Raw genomic sequence first — 20,337 nt, 5'->3', positions numbered from 1 at the left:
TGAGGATAACAGACAACTTCTCTAAACTTATGTTATAATACTCTTGACACTTTTTTAAGTACCCTTCCTATGTTTTTTGTTATTTACTATCGTTAGATGTTTAAATGATGATGACTGGTGAGACGAGTAAGGCTCACAAAAGTCAGGCAAGTGGGATAACAGGACAAAGTCAATGGATAAAAAAGAGCTCAAATAAGGCACAAAGGAATCCTAGACATGTGAGATAATATTAGGTGGTAGATGCTGCTGGGGACAAAACTATTTATGAATGCCATATATTTAAGATTCAAACTCCCGTGGGCTCTCTCACACAATTCACAACTTTAAATACCTCAACTTGCTCTGCACGCTATTTAACCTTTGAACAGTTCCAAACTGAAATTTCAGAATCTTCTTAAATTTCTTATCAACCATAAATTTCTTGAATTTCTCGTTGAAATATGCAACTATGTTTTTTTTTTTTTTTTTTTTTTTTTTGTATTGAAATATGCAACTATGTTATGTTACTATATATACACTAAAATCCAACCCAAGCTTGAATCTTCAAAGTCGTACTTGAAAAGCTGAGGAATTTCTTTTTCACTCACTAGTATCCCCACAAGGTCATGCTCTGTTCATTTTCATGATTCAGAATCAGAGTTCAGACTTCACTTATTTTGCAAAGATATCCGCCAAACATGTATCTTTCACAGCATCTCGCCCCATTCCCCATTGCATCCCATAACATTAAATTCCACATATGGGGACAAAGAAGGAAAAGTTTGATTGATGAAACTAAGAAATATAGAGAAACAAGTGACAACAATAATATAGTGTTATAGGATTATTTATATTTGCATTATATGTACATGCAGCCCCCCTGCATTAGCTCCCCATGTAATAAATAAATAAATAGGAAAGAATATTAACTGTTTGTCGTTATTATCTAAACATTATTTTTCAAATTAACCAGGGCATCATAATAATCCGTGAAGTCATTTACTAAAAGTAAGAAAATCCATGCAATTTACGTTCCCAAAGGTATATTATTTAAGAGCCTACCGAGTAGTTAAGCCTTCTCTTCTATCTGCTGTTCAGTAATACAGCTTTCTTCTACAGCAAAAATATATCATGGCTGCCTCCATTCCAAAACTTCTACTGCTATTATCTATAATGGTCTTTTGCAGAAGTTGTTTTGGCCTTGGAAACCATTCTTCTTCCCCATCAAACAACACTTCCAAACTAGATACTAATTTGTCATCCATCAGATCAATATGCAAGACCACTCCATACCCAGAAACCTGTTTTGATTCATTGAAGCTTTCGATCTCGATAAACATCAGTCCAAACATCTTAACTTACCTCCTTCAATCTCTCCAAGATGCAATATCTGAAGCTGGGAAAGTCTCCAGTCTTTTATTAACCGCTGGATCACAAAGGAACATTGTTGAGAAACAAAGAGGAGCCATCCAAGACTGTAAGGATCTTCACCAAATCACAGTCTCATCTTTGCAAAGATCGGTTTCCCGAGTCCAATCAGCCAACTCAAGAAAAATAGCTGACGCAAGAGCTTATCTCAGTGCAGCTCTGACCAACAAGAACACATGTTTAGAAGGCTTAGATTCTGCTTCTGGTCCTCTGAAACAGACTCTAGTTGATTCCTTAACTAATGCATACAAACATGTAAGCAATTCCCTTTCAATGCTTCCCAAACCAGGCTCCCCGCAAGGCCATAAGAACCGGCGACTTCTGGGGTTTCCAACATGGATGTCGAGAAAAGCTCGCCGAATTTTGCAGAGTACTGGAGACGAGTATGACCCGAGTGAAGTGCTAACAGTGGATGTAGATGGAACAGGGAATTTCACCACCATAACCGATGCCATAAACTTTGCTCCAAACAACAGTTATGATAGAACAATCATCTATATTAAACAAGGGATCTATGAAGAAAACGTAGAAGTCCCAAGCAATAAACCTAACATTGTTCTACTCGGAGATGGAAGTGATGTGACCATTATAACCAGTAACAGAAGCATGGGAAGTGGTTGGTCCACTTTCAGATCCGCAACCCTTGGTAATCAAAGCGTTTCATCCTTTAAATTTTCATTTAGGCTTTAATCAAACACACAGTGTGCAAAAATTAATATTGAACAAACTTAATTTTTCTTAGCCGTCTCCGCCGAAGGATTTCTAGCCCGAGACATAGCCATCGAGAACAGCGCCGGACCGGAGAACCACCAAGCCGTCGCTCTGAGAGTAAACGCCGACTTCGCGGGATTCTACATGTGTACCATCAACGGCTACCAAGACACATTATACGCCCATTCATTCCGCCAATTTTACAGAGAATGCGACATTTACGGAACCGTGGACTTCATCTTCGGCAACGCGGCCGTCGTTTTCCAGGGGTGCGACGTCGTTTCGAAGATGCCGATGGCAGGTCAATTCACTGTGATCACAGCTCAGGCACGCGACAGTGAAGATGAGAACACCGGAATATCGATGCAGAACTGTTCGATATTAGCCTCGGAAGAACTGTACTCGAACTCGGGCAGCGTGAAGAGCTACCTGGGTCGGCCATGGCGGAATTACTCAACGACAGTAATTTTAGAGTCGTACATAGACGACTTCATAGACCCAGCTGGGTGGAAGGAGTGGTCTTCTGCAAAAGATGACCAAGCCTTGGACACGTTGTACTATGGTGAGTACAACAATTATGGGCCGGGTTCGGGTACGGATAATCGGGTCGATTGGGCCGGTTACCACGTCATGGATTACGACGATGCGTATAACTTTACCGTAACTGAGTTTATTACTGGGGACGCTTGGCTTGACTCCACTTCATTTCCGTACGATGATGGAGTTTAGTAGTTTTTTTAGTACTATATTAAAATTTATTTATTAAAGGTACAAACAAAGTCCACTGTGGAATAACATGGTTGTGACGCTTAGACATATATACACTATACATCATGTTTTTTCTTTATATATCAACAAAAACATGTCATGATGTGTATGGAAAATTTTCAATTTTAATTTTTCTAGTACTCTGCTCTAAGGGCTAAAATGTATAATAATAAGTAACATTATGAGAAAACAAACAAATCACGTGGCATGTAGAAGACGATGTCTCATGCATTCATGATTACGCGTCACGACAATCTTTGTCGGTGATTAGAATAGTGTAGTTAATAAGCATGTATACATGCCAATTGCCATGACATTTATCATTTTAATGGATAATATAAACTACTCTCTATACATGTGGCTTCTTTAGATTCTACTACACAAGTTACAGAAAGGGTTTTTCAAAGATGGTCATCACCCCTTTTTTGGTAGTGATGTTTTATATTCCCATGAATCCCATCCCATGGTTGTGATAATAGTATTCCTATAATCTATTCTTCTTGTTGTGAAGAAGTTCTGTATTCTTTTCTCTCAAAGTTGTATAAAAAATGTATTGTCAAAGTTAACGATCAAGATCAAATTGTGCAATAATCACCAATAATAATTCGGGTAATTTTGTATTATTTACATTTATTGCAATATATACATCATTGATTGCAAGTGCCACGTGTACATGTAATCGGAATTGAGTACGAGTAAACAGCGGCATAAGTACTCAAAATTTTGAGTTTGTAAGCAGCATAAATCCAATAATTTTTTTTAGTGGCATAAGTACTTAATGTTTGTAAAACTGTAATTTTTCTCTATTTTCGTCAGTACATGCTCCGTTTTAAATTTATTAAAAAAAAGATTTGGAAGTAACTGATACTACATATTTTTCGTCCAGACCGAATAATCTAAAATTTGGATCTTATATGTGTCCTGTTTAAGACAATAACAGAGTCTGAACTGATGAAACTGGAAGAAAATTACAGTTTTATAAATATTGGGTACTAATGTCACTAACAAAAATTATTAGGTTTATGCCGCTTACAAACTTAAAACTTTGGGTACTTATGCCACTATTTACCATGTATTAAAAAATGAGAATCAATGGTAAGGTAATTATTCTATTATATTAATTAGGGTAAATAGCGGCATAAGTACCCAAAATTTTAAGTTTGTAAGCGGCATAATCCCAATGTTTATTTTTAGCGGCATAAGTACCCAATGTTTGTAAAACTGTAAATTTTCTTCAGTTTTGTCAGTACAGACTCCGTTTTAAATTTATCAAAGGAAAATTTGGAAGTAACTAATACTACATGTTTCTGTCTAGACCTAATGATCAAGAATTTAGACCTTATATGTGGCTTGTTTAAGAAAATAACAGGGTTTGTACGAACGAAATTAGAGAAAAACTACATTTTTACAAACATTGGGTACTTTTGCCGCTAAAAATAAACATTGGGATTATGCCACTTACAAACTTAAAACTTTAGGTATTTTTATTACTATTTACCCTATTAATTAAATAAGGAAGAAAAAAGGGAACAACCTTTTCCACTAATTTTTATAAGGAATATTATTTATTTATTTATTTTTTTGAACACGCATAAGGAATGTTATTAAGGATAATAAATTTTAATTTTTTTTTTATTTTTTAATATTAAATATATAATGACAATTTGTCCTTTAAAATATATCTTACAAAATAACTATCATATAATATAATTTAACTCAAAAAGATAATTTAATTAATTTAAGCATTCCAATTACATTTTCTAATAAATTAAACAAGATAAATCACTACTATTCTATTTCCAAAAAAATAAACAACATATTATAAATATTAATTTCGATATTTAATCTGTTACATTTCTCTATTAATTTATTTTGATTTTAAATATTATATTGTAAACGTACATAAATGTAATTTGACATAATTATAAAGTTTGAAAATTTGTTTAGTTAGGTAATTACAGAGTAATTATGTAAGGTAGTCATGTTAAAATTTGCAACTTCTAACTCAAAGATACACAATTAATACACAATAGACAAATAATGGTAATTTTGCAAACGAATCATTCAAAAATATATTATGTTAATTGATAACTAAAGAAAATATGGTATTTCAGCAAAAAAAAAAAAAATATATAAGGTAAATAAAGTAATTTACACCAATTTAAATGAGGCGGGAAAAATAGTTGGTTTAGAGATGACAAAAAATACATATAATATAGCAACTAACTTTCAAAAAATAGAAAATCCTAAAAACCTTCCCATCCACACCTCTTTTTATCAAAATAGGCCAAAATTAACAATAACGTACAAAGTAACAAAACTTCATTGATCAAAAATAAGAAACCCTCTCTTTTCTTCCTTTCCTATTTATCCTACACCCTCCATTTCTGTTGAAAGTGGCCTAAAATCCTAAGGCAGAGAGAAACCACCCTTTCTCTGCCTTAGCATTATCTTTTGCTTGTTTGGTGGCTTTTCCATCCATATGGCATTTCAAGATTTCGACGAAATCACCGAACGGCGAAGAGCCGCCAGGGAACAAAGGTTCCGAAAAAGGGTCATCACCGGTGTAGTTACCAGCTTCATACTCTTGGCTATAATTGCAGCCGCAGCTGCAGCCTTTGTGGTCTACTCTCGAGCCGAGCATGGTAGCTCCAACCGCGCCACGTCTAACTCTGCTTCCGGCTCCCCTAAAGAAAACAAGCCGGAGCCAACTGTGTCGGAAGCCGAACACAAAGTAGTGAAACTCATTTGCAACGCCACTGACTATAAGGATAAATGTGAGAATGCTCTAATTCAGGGGATGAAGAATTATTCCACCACCTTGTCTCATCATCGAACCGAAGGTTATCTCAATACCGCGATTTTGTCAGCGAAAAATGAGCTTCGACAGGCTTTCAATAAAACTAAATCCTTCAAATTCAATAACCCAGATGAGGAAAAGGCGTTTGAAGATTGCAAAGTTCTTATGGATGATGCCATGGAAGAGCTTGAGGCTTCAATGTCTACTGTTAAGGAAAATGGTACATTTACCAATAAAACACCCCAGTTGAAGAGTTGGTTAAGCGCCGTTATATCTTACCAACAGACTTGCATCGATGGATTCCCTGAAGGGAAGACCAAGACTGATATGAAAAAGCTTTTCGAGGCTTCTAAGGAGTTTACAAGCAATTCTCTTGCCCTGATTTCAGAGGTGACTTCGCTTCTATCGACGTTTCAGGCTGTTGGAACAGCCCGTAATCTTAAAGAAACAGAACAGAACTCGCTAGTTTCTTTGGACAAGGATGGATTTCCCAACTGGATTGGTCACGAGGATCGGAGGATTTTGAAGGTGAAGGGTGATATGCCTACCCCAAATGTGACTGTGTCGAAAAATGGGACGGGAGACTTTAAAACCATCAATGACGCTTTGGCAGCCATTCCTTCTAAATACGAAGGAAGGTATATATATACATATATCAGAACTAATCTTCCAATCTTGAAATCCCATTTTGGCAAATGTATTGTGTCCTCACAACTTGATTATGCAAATATAAATGCAGGTATGTCATATATGTTCAAGAAGGAATTTACGATGAGACAGTGATTATCACCAAGAAGATGGTAAACGTTACAATGTATGGTGATGGATCACAAAAGAGCATCATCACTGGGAGAAAAAATTTTGTAGATGGAGTTAGGACATTCCAAACAGCTACATTTGGTAAAGCCATATAATAACTTAATCACATTCATTTTGGGGACAAAAGAGTATTAAAAGAACTAAAATGTTGTTACATTATTACATTACATGTATGGTGGTATTGCAGTTGTTTTAGGAGAAGGTTTCATGGGAAAAGCAATGGGGTTCAGAAACACAGCAGGACCAGAAAAACATCAGGCAGTGGCAGCTCGAGTCCAAGCCGACCGTGCCATCTTCGCCAACTGTCGTTTCGAAGGGTACCAAGACACATTATACACACAAGCTCATCGCCAATTCTACAGGAGCTGCGTGGTTGCCGGCACAATTGATTTCATCTTCGGGGACGCGGCGGTGGTCTTCCAGAACTGCATGTTGGTCGTGCGTTTGCCTATGGCTAACCAGAAGAACATTGTCACTGCCCAAGGCAGAGTTGACAAGCAACAAACTACAGGAATAGTCATCCATAACTGTCGCATTATGGCAGACAAGAAGCTTGAGCCAGAGAAAGCAAAGGTTAAAACTTACCTTGGGAGGCCATGGAAGGAGTACTCTAGAACCGTTGTAATGGAGTCTACCATTGAAGATTTGATTCATCCAGATGGGTGGTTGCCGTGGGAAGGTGAATTTGCTCTCAAAACTCTGTATTATGCAGAGTATAACAACAAAGGGCCTGGGGCAAAGGTTACTAACAGAGTCAATTGGGCTGGTTACAATGTCATTGATAAGATAGAGGCTCAAAAGTTTACAGTAGAGAATTTCTTGCAAGGGAATGATTGGCTCAATATTAAAGGAATCCCTGTTCGTTACACTCTTTACACTTAAATTAATAATAATTAAGCTTTCTAATTTTTTTTTTTCATTTTTCTTTTTCCTTTTTTTTAATGGATTTTGGTCATAATCCATTCTTATAATGTCAGTTTTAGTGTGGGATTTCTGTTCATATTTTAAGTTTTTGTTGAAAATAGATTTTGTTTCACTCAATATTGTCTTGTCCTACGCTTTAAAAAAATTATGTTATACTATCTCAAAATTAATTGATAATAATAAATGTTGTAATTTTATATTCTTAATAAGTAATATAGAGTTCCCACATCATTAATCTTGTCCTTACATTTTGGAAGGCTTATTAAGTATTTCATATTTGAGATTGAGAAAAATTAAAATAATTATGTTGGTGAGATGTTTTTGATAACCCGTGTGGACTATACTGCATAAAATAAACATTAATATTATGGGATTTTTTATATTTCAAAATAATTTTTTTTATTTATACAGAATTCACAGAGCATTTAAGATTAATCTAAATCCCAATTTAAATTCATATAGCAACTTATATAGACATAGATGATATTATTATAACATAATATAAAATAATATTTTATGATATTATTATAAAATAATATAGTGATTCTCCCAATATGTTTTGGCTACAGGTACGTGGATGATATTTTAACTTCCAAGATATACGTCAATTATTCAGACTCATTTCAGGGAATTTTAGTCTGCAAATAGATGATTAAATAAATTAAATGACCAATTTTCTTGCATTATTATTAATTTGATTAGGGCTTTTGTGTCCTTAAACTTTTATCATTCATGTTTTCCTTTAGTTTTTTACGCATTTTGACCTTGCTTGTCATAACATAAATCCATATGAGTTATTTATTCTCAGAAAAAAAAAAAGAAAAGACAGTAAGTACTAAACTCCAATTAGTTCACGAGCAACAATAATGTGAAAGTGAGCAGAGATCTGTCTTCACTATTGGCCTTAATACATCAAAACTACACACCATTTTACACAATTAAAATAATATATAATTAATCTTAAGATTCCCTGAAATACACAGAAAAATTACACAAATTAAAACATTGTTTTTATATATAATATAACACCAATATTGATCCACAGATAATTGAGCAAGCATAGAGAGATGGCTTCATACAGTTGTTATTTCACAAAAGTTTTGGTACTACTATTCTTGATTATGAGCTATTTTTCTTCTCTAACAAGTTGTAAATCTTCAACTTCAAGGTTACCACACAACACTATAACAGAAGAAGATTTAGTTTCTGCCACGTGTAAGAAAACCCTTTACTTTCAACTTTGTGTATCTTCCTTAAGATCAGACCCTCAAAGTCAAACCTCGGATCTAAGAGGTCTTGCTGTCATTGCTTTGAATCTCAGCATAGAAAATGGAGTCAAAGCCCTTTCTTACATCAATAATCTAATGTCTGAGGCTGCTTATAAAGGCTCTCAATTAGCGTCCACTGATCTCAGTGACTGTGTAGATGTGTACTCTGATGCCATCCAAAATCTACAGGACTCTGTTCAAGCTCTAAACGACATGTCGTTTGATACTGTGCAGTCTTTTGTGTCTGCTGCAATGACAGATTCTGAGACTTGTGAAGATGGTTTCAAGGAGGTGAATGGCTTCAGTTCTCCTCTCACTGAACAAAACCACCATTTCTCTCAGCTCTGTAGCAACTTCTTAGCGATTACTACTCTTCTTCATTGAATTTTATACAAATGTAGTTTTTCTCTCTTGGTTTTTCTTTATCTACTTTGTTTAATTTAAATTTAATTTTAGTTTTTTTTTATTTTATTTTTCGTTTTGAGTTTAGTCTTAATCTAAAGTAATATAAATAATTTATAAAAGAAAAAAACAAAATCAAGAGGCCATTAATTTAAAAAATATTTGGTGAAAAAAATAAATCTTGAAGCTCATTATATATTATTATATCGTCTCATAGCTAATTAACCAATTTATTAGGAGGGATGATAACTCACAAGATGATGAAAAGTTTTGAAAGTATGGTGGCTTTTGGTAACATTTTTTTTAATTAGTTTTCTGTTTTTAAAATTGAAAAAGTAAAAATATTTTTCAAAAATATGTTCTATAAAATTGTTTTCACTTTTTAATTTTTTAATTGAGAATCAAAATTTTCAAAATAAAAAAAAAGTCACTTTTAATATTTTTTTTTAAATATTTCTTTTCTTAATCAATATTTTAGACTCCGACGAGACCCGAACACAAATCTTCCCCCACGGCCCTGGCGTTGAACCCGGCCTCGAACTCAAACCCGAACCCGAATCTGACTTCAGACCTAGACCCGACTTAAATAAAATCAAAAAATAAAAATGAAATGAATTTTACAGAACACACTTTTGTTTTCTGTTTTTAAAATTGAAAAACAAAGTGGTTACAGAACGCATTTTTATTTTTCACAAACAAAATTTTTAAATACAAAAATTTTACTTTCATTTTGTGATTAAAAAATTAGAAAATAAAAGTGTTACCAAACGACACTTATATGTAAGTAAGTTTATATCAATATAATTATTCTCGGTAAGAAAAGGGGTGGAGGACAAAGATTTATTAATAATTGGCATCATCCAACAGTGTTCTGGAATAAAAGCAGGATAACTCAAACATCAACACGAATGACTTTATAAACCAACACGAGTATTTTTTGGGAAACACTACATTAAATTTCCCAATTAGCGACGGAATTATTAGCGACGGACAAAATCCGCCGCTAATACCCTACCTCTAATAAGTGGGTGGGAAAAATTCCGCCCATTCAGTTCGAACATTATTAGCGGCAGACCCCGTCACTAATAATAATTAAAAAAAAACAGTTACTACCGCTAATTGGTCTATATATACCCCAACAGACCCTCAACTCCCATTTTTCCTTTTTCCTCTACAAATCCCTCACCCTAATACCTCCTTCTTCATTTCTTCATTTTCGACCATCAGACCCCCTTTTCCTCTCATAAGCGACCATCAGACCCTTCTTTTTGCGTGCGGCTACTCCAAACAGGTATGGACCAAAACCCTTCTTCCTCTATTCCTTTTATTTTTGATGCATTTTTCTGTGCGACTTTTTATTTGTTTTTGATTTATTTTTTTGGCTTGTTTGTGATTTGGTAACGCATTTATGTGTTTCTTTAGATCTAATTTTTCTGTGCGGCTTTGTATTAATTTTTTATGATTATTGATTTGGCGGTTGGGTGAGTTGCGTTCATCTTTCTTTAGATCTAGTTTGTCTGGGAAAAAATTTGTGGGAAAAAAATTAAATGATAATAGTATTAACTTTTGTATATGCATATTTTTGAAGTGTAATATATTTTTTTGTGTATTATATATATAACTTATTTAAATGTATATATCTTTGTATATATATTTTATCTGTGTATATGTATATTTTTGATGTGTAATATATTTTCTGTATATTATATATACAGATTATTTAAATGTATATATAAAATATATATTTTTTTATTTATATATATATGTATTTTGTTGTATGTTTTTTTTTTAAATTTATTTCTATAATTAAAAAGTATTTATTTTTGTTATTTTTAGATTAATCAAAAAGATTTTTTAGCAACTTCAAGAAGGTGTACACAAAATTTCTTTTGTGAAATGTATGTTTTTATTAATGTGTATTTATTTTGTTTTATTTTAGTTTTTATTTGATTTAATTAATTTTATTGGGTATTTTAGTAATATTATCATGAAAAAGTGAGAATAATGAAAAAAATTAAAAAAGTATAATCGATTATAAATTTGTTTTATAAAGATAAATTTCTAATTTTAGGAATTAAATAAAAAAAATAGTTTATATTTTAATAAATAATATAAATTTTAGAATAATAATATTTATTTGAAAAATAATTAATTTATATTTATATAATTTTAGAAAGTAAGTTTAGTAATTTGTTATTTTTTAAATAAATTAATAAATAACTTAAATATTAAAAATTAAAAAAGTTAAATAAGAGGAATGTTTTTTTTTTTAACATAAATTGTAATTAAATAAATAAAACTTTTATTTAAGTTTTTAAGAAATAATTTGTTAATATAATTTTATATTGGTATAATATTATTATCATAAAAAATTGAGAATAATGAAAAAATGAAAAGAAAAAAAAAAGTATAATTTAATATAAATTTGTATTATAAAGATAAACTTTTAATTTTAGGAATTAAATAAAAAAATTAGCTTAAATTTTAATAAATGATATAAATTTTTAATAATAATAATTTGTTTAAAAAATAATTAATTTATATTTATTTAATTTTAGAAAATGAGTTTAGTAATTTGTTATTTTTTAAATAAATTAATAAAATTGTAAACGAATAAAACTTTTATTTAAATTTTTAAAAAATAAATTGTTAATATTATTGTTATACTTAAAAGATGAAATAATATGTGTAATACATAAAATATTCATAAAATTTTGCAAAAGAAATGGTTGAAAAGAATATATCATAGTTTTGGTATACTTAAAAACAAATATACCATAGCTTTGTTATATTTCAAAATATACCATAGCTTTTGTATATTTACAAATAAAGTCTAGAACAAAATTGTTTTGCACTTTATTTGTAATATACAAGAACGATGGATATACATGCTAATAAAAATTTCATAAAACTTTTTTAATACTTTACAAATCATTCAAACTTTTAATACTACATTTGTCGCCTACATTGTAGATGGCGATAATCGATAAGTCTTGGATCAAAATTAAAAATCGTGGTTGTCATGAATTTCGGAATGGCCTACAAGCCTTTTTAGCAATGTCATCAGAATATAAGGATTCTGATGGAAGAATTAGATGTCCTTGTGTGAGATGTTTAAATAATAGGTTTGAAAAATAGATAGGGTTAGAGCACACGTATTTGATCGATGTTTTATGAAAGGATATGAGAAGTGGACCTATCACACGGAGCCAGAGGATGTTGTTGATGATGTAGCGGTTGGCGATAATGAATTTGATGATAAAATTAATGATCCATATTCTAAAAGATTTCTTTCCTTCGACAATAGAGGATGTACAAGGAGTAGTAGAACAACCAACCACTACAAGCCAATATTTTGATGACTTATTGAAATTGAAGCTGAATTGTATCCCAGTTGTGATTGGAATTGTCTTTCAACTTTTTAGCAAAGCTATTGCATTTAAAGGTAAGAAGAAAAATCCATAACAACATCTTTGATGAATTGTTAAAGTTGTTAAAGTTTTTACTTCTGAAGGAAAATAATATTCCAGCAACGTACTATGAGGCGAAAAATAGATTGAAGAAATTAGGCTTGGGTTATGAGTCTATCCATGTTTGTTTATATAATTATTGCTTACTTTATAAGGAGAATGCATCTGACAGAGTGCATTAGCGGCAGGATCCCGCTGCTAATGGTCCGCCGCTAATACTATTATTAGCGGCGGACCTTTAGCGGGGGACTTCCACCGCCAATAGCCTATTGCGGCCGAATGGGAGGCTATTAGCGGCGAAGTGGTCCGCCGCTAATAGGGTAATATGTTGTAGTGAAATATAACTTATTTTACCCTTATTCAAATTACTACTATATATATGTTTTAGGCTAATTAGGATTTTTTTTCCCCCAAACTTTGACATGTACCAAATCATGCCCCGTGAATTTTTTTAGCCGTTAAAAATTCCCCCTGAACTATTGAGATTGTTAGATTTAAGGACTTTTATCTAATTTTAGTTAAAGAATTCTAACATGGATGAAAGTTCAGGGGGCATGATTTAGTACATATCAAAGTTGAGGGGCATGATTTGGTAGATATCAAAGTCTGAGGAGCATGGTTTAGTACATAAACAATCACTGAAATAGTAAAATTGAATGAAATTAGACAAAAGTCCTTAAATCTAACAATCTCAATAATTCAGGGGGAATTTTTAACAGCCAAAAAAATTCAGGAAACATGATTTGGTAGATGTCAAAGTTCGGGAGAAAAAAATCCTAATTAGCTTTTAACGAAATATAACTTATTTTGGTACATTTTAATTTGAAATCGTACACATTTAATGAATAAACTCAAATTTTATTAATATAACAAAATTGCTATTAAATATATATGAAATTAAGTGAAGATTGAATTTGATCAAATTTTAGTCCATATACCAAATATAATTTTATTTTATAAACAACTATTTGATGAGTAATATATTAAAGAATAATTAACATGTTATTTTAACTAAATGAGAGTAATCTATATTATTTATGTAACATGTATGTAGATTTATTAATTTATATTATTTTTTTATTTTTAAAATCCTAAATTAACATTTATTTTTGTGATATTACATATTTAATGAATAAATAAAAAATGTCAGTAAATTATTTTTATTATTTTTAATTAAGAAATAATATATTTTCTATCATTATATGTAATTTTATTTTATATATTTAAATTATAAATAATTAAAATAGATAAATAAGTAAAAAAAAAAAAAAAATCCTAAGCAAATATGTTGCTTTTAACAAATATTATTATATGCATCAACTAATAATTATAGATTAGAAAGTGTAACGCTCCTATTTTACCTGTGTAGTCTTATGTTTATATAGTATAAACGAGTATGTCACTTTAAGAGAAAATTTTTAAGTAAGTCATTTATCCTAAGATTGTTCTAGGTCAATCACACAATTTGGAATTTTTAAGTGATGTGCTACCAAAAAGAAAATGCATCTTGTCGATATAAGCAGTACTGATCAATCCATTAATTTAAGCCCACTCAATTGAGTAGTTCCATACTTATATAGCCTTAGAATCATCACACTTTACCTTTCCTAGGCGATGTGGGATTCTAGGTTCGACATCCTCCTCGACCACACTTCCGGCTGGGCCAATGCTCTTTGATACCATTGGTAATACCCCCACTTCACCTATGTAGTCACATACCTACACAATATATACAGATACGTCACTTTGGCTATTTACAAGAATGACGATTGGCCCTGTAAAGCAACACGAGTCTTTTTAGCATGCTTTGTCCTCACTCACACACTTCTCGAGAAAACTTTCCAAGAGATCACTCATCCTAAGATTGCTCTAGGTTAAGCCCTTGGAGTTCTTAAGTGATGGATTGTCGAAAAGAAGATGTGCAATGTCCTAATATCTAAGGCACGTTATGTGATTTCTAATTACTGTACTAACATTTGCTAATCAAAGAATTTTGAAATAAAAGTATAATTTTAAATAAAATTTATAATAATTAAAACTTACTAAACAAACTTCATTTAAACATTTACAAAATGAGATCTTGTTATCTAATAACAAAATATTTTTATAATATAATAATCCCCGCAGAGTCTAATGACACAACAAAAGCTGTGCCAGCTGATCTCCCACATATCTCAACCCTTCAGGTCTAGGCGGCCAGATTTGTACAATCTTTACTGAGCTCCCAACTCATTGATGTTCAACGTTAATTCTTTCTTTATTAGACATAACAAAGCAACTGTGAGTCGACAGACTCAGCAAAAAAACATACATAATATACACATACATAACTGACTTGTAACTGAGCGTCCATTCACTCAATTACTATAAGTCTATTAACCACATCCAATTAATGTGTCCACTGAGATATAAGTTCATACCTATTAACCATAATGCCAACCTAATGCAAGTACTTTATTCGTACTAATATTGGTAGCATTAATTCATGCTATGTAATTGTTAGGATTTATGTCCTAAAAGAAAATATTTAAGGGATAATATATTGAAGAATATATGAAATAATACAAGTAGAAGATAAATGAACATGTTAATTATAGAAATATAATTAATAAATATCTAAAATTTTCCATATTCATATAGAGAATGTATGATCTTGTAAGGAAGTACAAAAGAATTATTAAGATTCATACTATATAAATAAAATAAGTCAGTAATGTATAAAAGTATATAATCTTTAATATGGAATTACTAAGTACGGTTTACTAAGTTTTAGCCTACTTTTTTAGTGTTTTAATTTTTGTTTTCCTTGTGAATTCATATTTTTGGAACATAATTATGCTTATTTTTCTTGTTTCAAGTTTAAATGGTAAAATTCATAATATGAATTTAAAATCAAAAAAAAAAAAAATGATCAAAAAAATAAATATGATCAATTTATCATGGAATTTTCATTCTAAGATATAATGGGTGAAAAGTTTTAAGTTTTGGATGCTCAACACGCTTCGTTTGTGATCAAAAATTAAGTCTAAAACATCAAGCTAATTTTTGACTATGATGCATTTAATTTCAGGAAAATATTGTGAAATTCTATATTTCTCTTTCAGCTTTTCAAAACATCTTGAATCGTTCAATTTCGAGCAATATTAAGAGAGTTATAGCTAAAATACTATCAGTCATTGAAGTAAAATTTTAAGATAAAAATAATTGTACACTATTGGAATTAGCGCCGCGGTACCCCAATATAGATGAGATTGAGTTTTTCATTGGTTTCAGGTGTTGTGGCATGGGATATTGGTGCAGCGGCGCTGTCTGCACAGTGAATTGCATAATTTTTAGCTTTTTAAGGGCATTTTGGAATTTCAACAAAATAGACTTAGGGCTTCATTTTTGGAAAGGGAAGACTTCTTAGAACTTAGAAAAACATGAAAAGAAGATTTGAGATGAAGCTTTGGAGTAATTGTGACAACCCCAAATCTACTTCTTCTCTTCTCTTTTTATTATTTTTTAGTTTTATTATGTTTTCTATAGATTTGATTATGAATGTTAATGAAGATTTTTAGCTAAACTTCAATTTAGGGATTTTAATGGAGATTGTTTGAAACTTTTTATGGAATGCTATTTTTATTTATTTCTTCTATTTATGTATGATTTATTCATATTTGTGCATATTACGTGTGTTTGACTGAACATTTTATGCATCTCAATACAAAATTTAAAAAATGAGTATTGAGAATATTATAGGTTTCGAAACAAAATGAAAACATTAGTATGACTTTGTATTTTTTGGGTTATTGCTTAATACAGATTGCTTGTGTAATTGTCTCAGATGCAGTAATTATCCTTACAATTTAGTACCCCTAATGTCTAAAAAGAATTTTTGTGAAATAATAATTCACTATCATATTAGATAGAAGAAGAAAATTGATTTGCAACTGAAGTTAATTTCCCTATATTTCATTCTTGATAAAATCTTGTTTATTGTTTTGTTATTTAATTTTTGCTTAGATTATTTAGTTTTAAAATCCATTTATTTGATTGTAGAAACAAGAATTCAATTTATTGATACTTAGTTACAGTCCTCGTGGGAACAATCTCAGCTACCTGTTAAGTATTACTTGTTAAAACGATACATACATTTGCGTACTGTTGGATTTATCACACTAAATTTTTGGTACCGTTGCCGGGAACTATTTTAGTTAATATTAAAATAATTTTATTTTATTTTAATTTGGTTTTTTTTTCCCAATTTTACTAATTCTATCAAATTTTTCTCATCTCACGTTTAGGTAGTATATGCGACATCAAGGACCTACTGCAAGAAAGAGTGTCTGTTGATCCTAAAATTGAGAAGACTTATAGATTGAATAGAAAAAACAAGAGGTTGGAAAGAGAGGCTGCTAGTGAAAGAGGGGTTGAAGTAGAAGAAGCAATGACAAATAATGGTAATAATGGGGGTGTAGTAGAAGACCAAGTTAGCTAATAGCCAGAATCTACCAGTCAGAAGCTTGAGCGTGCTATCAACTATGACATGGACTCAATCTAGTATAGGATCACCTGTTGTTTATGCTAATACTTTTAAAATTAAGCCCGCCATTTTTCAAATGATTCGATTTAAAATAAGTACGCACGTGTGTATAAGAGTTATAAATTCATGAAAAGATGTCGAATAAAAATTTGAAACGGGAAAGTTACACAGAAAGTATGTATACTAGCTAGCTAGCTTGTAAGAAGTTTTTGTAGTTAGCTAGTTCCGTGTTTCTTTGAATTTGTAAAAGTTATTATACTAATTCATGGCCTCTATTATTATTGATTGTAGCAAAGTTCTTAAAATGATGATCATTTTTAGTAGTCATATAGAAAAGTGTATCAATCCATCGACATATATATATAAATATTTTGTAATTAATGACATAATTGATCATGATCACGTTGATAAAAAATTATATTTGCATACTATAAATCGGATTAATACTATTCAATATTTTTTCTTTTTGAAACATATATATACATGATCCTCACGATGTTCTTTTTTTAATAATACATATATAGCTTCTTTTGGTTAGGGCATATATATGTATATAATATTATATGATTTGGAGTATACTATCCTAAAAGCTAGATCGATCATGTCCGATGCTTTTTAGATCCATAGACTAACTTTTTTATCTACTTGTTCTTCCTTTCTATATATTAATTATGATTTTGTTTTCTTTGGCTTTTTTGGTGTCATAATATTTGGAGTTTTAGACCTATCTCAGTCTTTGACGTTGATATTTGATACCCTCCAATATTGGTGATAACAACTCGGATTTAATTTGAAGAGTATGTAATATCTTTTTAGCTAGTGGAAATTAAAGTAGTATGAACATTTTGCAATTCTTGTTATGTTATTATTACACTTGTGTTGCTCACATCATAGTCATAATATATGATATATGATCAGCCAGGTAGTAATACTTTCCTCAATAAACATTCAAACAAAAATATTTAATGTATTTCTTATATATATTTACTTTTTCTTATTTTCGGCTTTTGCTAATTTGTATAATATGTGTTTGTTTTATTTACTAAACGAATATTCAGTATTCACTGTGCAACAATGTATATAATATGTGTGTGTGGGATCATTAATTTGATCATCAAAATGCATGTCACTATTAAGTACGTGTGTAATTAATTATTTTAGTATATACTTGTATATATATAAACATTAGTGGTTAAAAATATTTCACTAATAATTCTCTGATCGAAAAAATATATATTAATTTCAGTGTTATTTTTTTTTTTTGCTGGTAGTAATTTTTTTTCACATATCCTCGTTGTTTAATTTTATTGAAAAAAGTTTACAATATTGTCGGTTGCTGGGGGATATATATATAAAAAATATATATATTAGCTAAGTGCTAAGTGAGTCAATTATTTTTTCTTCTTTCTTTATTAATGATAATTAAATCAATTCTTTGAATGACATTGATTAAAAATATTAAGTATTATTATATAGTGCATACTTAATTAGTTATCAAGTATCTTCTATAACTACGTACGTAAGACAATTTATCTAATCATATAATTATTTCTAGAACTTAAATTTATTAATTAATAGAGGAGAAAAAATTAAAAAAAGGAAAAGTGTGGGTCTGGTTATATAAAATACCAAAGCATATTATTAGATCTATCGCTCAGGCACGCAGTAGGATATTACTTATGACTAAAGATTATATATATACTAGATTTATATTTTTTAAAAAAAATATTCTAGATTTTAAAAATAAAAGTAATGTATATTTATGTAGCTATTTTTAGCAATACAGTTGGATGGCATGAAATTCTTTTGATTAGGTGGCTGATCATGTTCTTGCTGAAGTTATCGAGGTTAAGGAGATGTTAAGTTGGTTGAAAGAAATAAGGTAGTATGATGTGGTGGTGGAGTTAGACAGTTTGGTCACGATCCAAGCTATATCTAAAGTTCGTTAGATATGATTTCTGTTTTTGGGTCCTACATTTCAGAGTGTAGACAAAATTTTTCTAGTTTTAATAAGGTCTCTTTTAGATTTTTGTGAAGCGATCTATCGTGTTACTCACTATTTTGGTTAGAACTTTGTGGTTAAATATTGGTTGTACTTATTCAGATTCTACAATTCTGAGTAGTTTAGGTGATGTTCTTTTGAATGAATAATTGAGTAAATAAAATTGTATTTTTAATCAAAAAAAAAAAAAAGAGCAGCGTTTAGTAATATTTTATTTTTAAATTTTTAATCTGAAAAATGAAAGTAAAATTTGTATTTTTGAAAAATAAAAATGTAATCACATTTATTTTTCAATTTATAGAAAACAAAAGTATATTCTATAAATTTTATTTTTATTTTCATTTGTTAATTTTATTTAAGTCGGGTTTGGGCCAAGGCTGGGTGCCAATGTCTAGGTTGAGGTTGGGGTCCAAAATATTGATTAAGAAAAAGAAAATTGTTTAAAAAAATTAAAATTAACTTTTTTATTATTTTTAAAATTTTGATTCTCAATTAAAAAAATTAAACAGTGAAAACAGTTTAATTAAAAAAAAATTACTTTTTTAATTAAAAGATTAAGAAATTAATTAAAAAAATGTTACTAAACGCACTCTTATACACGAGTGCGCCACGAAATAATGACTCTTATACACGAGTACGCCACTCTGGCTGCTTCATGGACTGATGACTGAACCTACAGACCAACACGAGTATTTTCAGCATGCTTTGTCCTCACTCGCACGCTTCCTGGGAAAGCTTCCCAGGAGGTCACCCATCTTGAAATTGCCTCAGGTCAAGCACGCTTAACTGTGGAGTTCTTTCGTGATGGGCTACCGAAAAACAAGATGCACCTTGTTGATATAGGTAGTACCAATCAATCCATTTAAGCCCTCTTCAATAGTGCAGTCCCATACCTACACAGTCTTAGAATCATCCCACTTGACCTTCTCCAAGCGATGCGGGATTGCACAGCTTACCCGGTGTTTCCCCTTACGGATCACGGAATTATGCACTTAAAATAGTATTTTTGTAAAGTAAGGCAAAATAACGGGGCGTTACAGTTGGTATCAGAGCCGATCGTCCGTTAGCCCGAAGGATACTCACGGTATACATACAGAAGACTAAAAAAGATCCCTCTCACTATTATGTAAGTGTTAGTTTTAATTTTCTTGGTATTGACATTAATAGTCTTATATGTGATACACATATTTTTTTTTTTATCTTTTCCAAATTATGCATTTAAAATAGTATTTTTGTAAAGT

The 20,337-nt window shown here is 30.8% G+C and overlaps 3 protein-coding genes across 3 annotated transcripts; all 3 read left to right on the top strand.

The window, feature by feature from the left end:
* Nucleotides 1-500: 500 nt before the first annotated feature.
* Nucleotides 501-3,094, top strand: LOC115702126 (probable pectinesterase/pectinesterase inhibitor 12). The gene is made up of 2 exons (XM_030629584.2): nucleotides 501-2,053; nucleotides 2,150-3,094. Exons 1-2 carry the CDS (start codon nucleotides 1,111-1,113, stop codon nucleotides 2,845-2,847), a joined length of 1,641 nt encoding a protein of 546 aa, XP_030485444.2. The 5' UTR covers nucleotides 501-1,110; the 3' UTR covers nucleotides 2,848-3,094.
* Nucleotides 3,095-4,793: 1,699 nt separating this feature from the next.
* LOC115707106 (putative pectinesterase/pectinesterase inhibitor 45) lies at nucleotides 4,794-7,638 on the top strand. The gene is made up of 3 exons (XM_030634954.2): nucleotides 4,794-6,324; nucleotides 6,426-6,586; nucleotides 6,693-7,638. Exons 1-3 carry the CDS (start codon nucleotides 5,369-5,371, stop codon nucleotides 7,385-7,387), a joined length of 1,812 nt encoding a protein of 603 aa, XP_030490814.2. The 5' UTR covers nucleotides 4,794-5,368; the 3' UTR covers nucleotides 7,388-7,638.
* A 635-nt stretch (nucleotides 7,639-8,273) lies between these two features.
* LOC115704283 (putative invertase inhibitor) lies at nucleotides 8,274-9,383 on the top strand. Its single transcript, XM_030631497.2, has one exon. The coding sequence runs from the start codon at nucleotides 8,497-8,499 to the stop codon at nucleotides 9,079-9,081; it is 585 nt and encodes a 194-aa protein (XP_030487357.2). The 5' UTR covers nucleotides 8,274-8,496; the 3' UTR covers nucleotides 9,082-9,383.
* Nucleotides 9,384-20,337: the final 10,954 nt, after the last annotated feature.

The sequence above is a fragment of the Cannabis sativa genome, chromosome 1 (assembly GCF_029168945.1).
Source record: "Cannabis sativa cultivar Pink pepper isolate KNU-18-1 chromosome 1, ASM2916894v1, whole genome shotgun sequence".
In the NCBI taxonomy this organism is placed as follows: Eukaryota; Viridiplantae; Streptophyta; class Magnoliopsida; order Rosales; family Cannabaceae; genus Cannabis; species Cannabis sativa.
Note: the sequence above shows the minus strand (reverse complement) of the source record. Positions and strands in the feature narration are given on the sequence as shown.